Below are 3,196 nucleotides of genomic sequence, written 5' to 3'. Positions count from 1 at the left end.
GGAGCGGCTGGGGAGAGGCCAATGGGGGGAAAGGAGACGTAAGTAACACTTTCAACAATAAGGAATTTAAATACATTTTAAAAGTCATTTCTAAAATCAAGTTTCTGGCACACAGCGTGCTTCCACGCGACAAAGCCCCGGACGGGGCGGCTGCACTGAGCCCTCCCTACGTGGGAAGTCCATGACCGAGTACAGGAGACACGGGCTCAATTCCATGTGCCGCCACGTGTGTGACTGTCCTACTACAGCCCGTGGAAGCAGGCGGGGCCGGGGAGCTGCTGCCGGCGGGCCGGGCTCTGCGGTGGAGGAAGGACATCCCCCGCAGCCTCTGCTAAAGAGGATGGTACACCCCAGGTTCTTTTCTTAACAGAAGAAATGCGTTCCTGGGGGAAAGTGTCCAAGTCAGTCTGTGATCTGAACGGTGCTTGGCCCGTGTTAGAGGGCGGGCTGCCTCCCCGAGCCCGCTAGGAACCAGCAATCACCCGCAACCGTTTTCCTGCCCCACGGCACGGGCTGACTCTGTCCCGCCCGCACCCACGGACAAAGCAGCCCTGAGCCAGGACCTCCACAGGTGCTGTGTCCGGCGGCCCCCCCATCACCCGAAGTCAGGGCAGGACGAGGACCCCGGCCGGCGGCATGCCCGGCACGGCCGGCCTGGCCTGAGGGGGCGCTCACCTGTGCAGCCGTAGTTGTAGATGTTGAAGGTCAGCGTGTCCATGATGTTCCTGAGCCGCTTCATGAGGATGGAGTCGGGCAGCGACTTCTTCAGCGACAGCCCGAAGACGTCGAGGAAGGCGCTCAGGGAGTACTGGTACATGGTGGTCACCAGCGCCATCTCCGACAGCACGAAGAACAGGATGGCGCCCCGCCGCGCCGCTGGCCGATAGCCGTCCCGCAGCCGGTCGATGTCCAGGGCCGTCTTCTCCGCCAGCTTGAGCTTCTCCGACACCTGCAGGAAAGGTGCAGGTTGCCAAGGAGACGGGACGCTCGCACCTCTAACCAAGGGGACTGTAAACAGGAGGCAGAGGGCGGGAGTGCGAGAGGTGCAAGAGAAAAGACAAAAAATGACCCGTGGGGCGCTCCCAGGGCCCAGCAGGCGCCCGCCGTGGCGAGAGGTGGTGGGCACCCGTGGCTCGACCCCACAGCACCTCTCCCGACAGCCCCACATTTCACCTGGGGACGCGCAGCACCCCCATCTCATTCCACACGGGGCTGCACCCCAACTCCAGGACCCACCACGCCACGCAACAGCCCCCTGGGCCGTGGATGGTCGCCGGGCGTGGGATTTAATGACTCTCAGGGCCTTCGTGATCGGACAGGGAAAGAGTCCCACGTCCCCCGGAGACTTGACCTGAACGGACACGAGCCAGACCCATGACACCACGGGGAGCTGGCTCCCAGGAAGGCAGAGAACAAAGCCAACCGCAGGAGGCCCAGCCCAGAAACGGGAAGGTGAGTCTGGGTGACAGGCTTGGCGTCCTGGATCCAGCCCTGCCTGAAGCTGGCACGGACCTTCCTGTTTTGTAAGCTGATAAACGCCTTCCAACGTCAGCGAAGGAGGCTGGGTTTCCCATCACTCTCAAGGGCAAAAGGCTGACCTAAGGCCCAAGGGCCTGGGGAGACCTTTCGAACACCCTTCCCCACAGCACCCCCCACAGGGGGGCCATTTCTCATCAGGCAAACCCTCAGGAGACTCAAAGCCCACGTCCAGGAGCACAGGTTGACGTCCTCCCGCCCAAAGCCCCCGATCCCAAGGCCCGGGACCCTGAGCGCAGCCGAGACGCGGTGCGCTCCCTGAGCGGCGGACCTCCGTGGCCTTGGACTTGGTCTCCTCCAGTGTCTGCACCAGCTCCACGTTGTCCAGCATGTTGCCCGTGGAGGTCGCCAGCTCCCGCAGCAGGGAGTCTTCCAGGTCCTTCAGCAGGTTCTTGTTCTCGCTCGTCTCCTGGATGAGGTGCTCCCGCTGCTCCTCCAGCTCGTGCCTCTCGAAGGCCACCAGCACGCTCAGCAGCTGGTCCTCCAGGCCTTTCAGAGTGACTGGGGGGACATGGGCGGCCTCACTGCTCTGTCCCCCGACAAGCGTGCAGGAGGCTGGCGATCAGTGACTCTCTCCTCCTTGATATTTCTCTCTCTCTCCCTCCCCCTTCCTCTCTGAAATCATTAATAATATACATATTTTTAAAAGATGTGACTAAGAGCCTGATGGGGTCACTGAATGAAATGCGGGCCGTGAAGGCCTTGTCTCAGATGGCGGCCTCCCTGGCACCACCCGCATGCCCGGCGGCCCCGCCCTTACCGGTGTAGTTGATGACCATGGCTTTCCCGAACACGGACGGCGTGTACCGAGGGTTGGCCAGCTTGGTGGTGAGGTAGAGCCGGAAGTTGGAGTCGTAGTCCACTTCCTTGTCGCCCAGGATGATGAACTGCCGGCCCTGGGAGAACTTGATGTTTTTCTCCAGGACGTTGTCGATCACGGGGTCGATGTACTCGTCCACGTCGTGGAAGAGGAAGGGCGTGCCGTACTTGATGGACATCTCCAGCAGCTTGAGGAAGTCGGGGTCGTTGAAGGAGGCGACCTGGAGGGCAGGAGGCAGTGCCGAGGGTCAGCGCTGGCCTCACACGTGGGGGTGGCCTTGGACTCCAAGCAGGTACATTCCGGGGAGCAAGGCCCAGGAACAATAAGGAAAAGGTCAAACTCAACGCCAGGGATTTGCTGACGATTTCAGCCAAGTGACTGGGCCAATCAGTATGAAAACATGACCATAAAACCCACAAACACCTGCACACGGATGTCTGAGCCGCACTCGTCACCATCGCCAACAAGCGGAGACAAGCCCCCCGTGCCGCGGTGGCGGGCGGGTGAACGGGGTGCGGGCACAGCGGATACCGCGCGGCACCAACAGGAAGCAGAGGCCCCGCCACAGTGCGGGGAACATGGTGCGGAGTGAGAGGCCGGACACAGGCCAGTGCCTCTGTGACCCCTTCCCAGGGAGATGCAGGGACGGGGATCCGCGGACAGGAAATCTGTGAGTGGCCGCCAGAGGCTGCGGGTGGAAGAATGGGGGAGGGTGACGATGCTCAAGGACACAGCACTCCTTTGGGGGCGACAGACATGGACTCTGCTGGCGGTTACACCACTCGGTGAAGACGTAACGCCCCGCACGTCTGTCTGCAGCGGGGGAACTGCAGCCTCCGA

At 61.9% G+C, this 3,196-nt stretch overlaps 1 protein-coding gene across 1 annotated transcript in view; it reads right to left on the bottom strand.

Moving 5' to 3' along the window:
• DNAH10 (dynein axonemal heavy chain 10) overlaps positions 1-3,196 on the bottom strand; it is a 62,940-nt gene that overhangs the window by 8,142 nt on the left and 51,602 nt on the right. Inside the window, 3 exon segments of the mRNA XM_014448253.2 lie at positions 676-949; positions 1,808-2,037; positions 2,297-2,576. Of these exon segments, the coding sequence (XP_014303739.1) occupies positions 676-949; positions 1,808-2,037; positions 2,297-2,576 (784 nt within the window).

The sequence above is a fragment of the Myotis lucifugus genome, unplaced genomic scaffold (genome assembly GCF_000147115.1).
Source record: "Myotis lucifugus unplaced genomic scaffold, Myoluc2.0 scaffold_790, whole genome shotgun sequence".
NCBI lineage: Eukaryota > Metazoa > Chordata > Mammalia > Chiroptera > Vespertilionidae > Myotis > Myotis lucifugus.
This window is presented reverse-complemented; position numbering and strand designations above follow the sequence as displayed.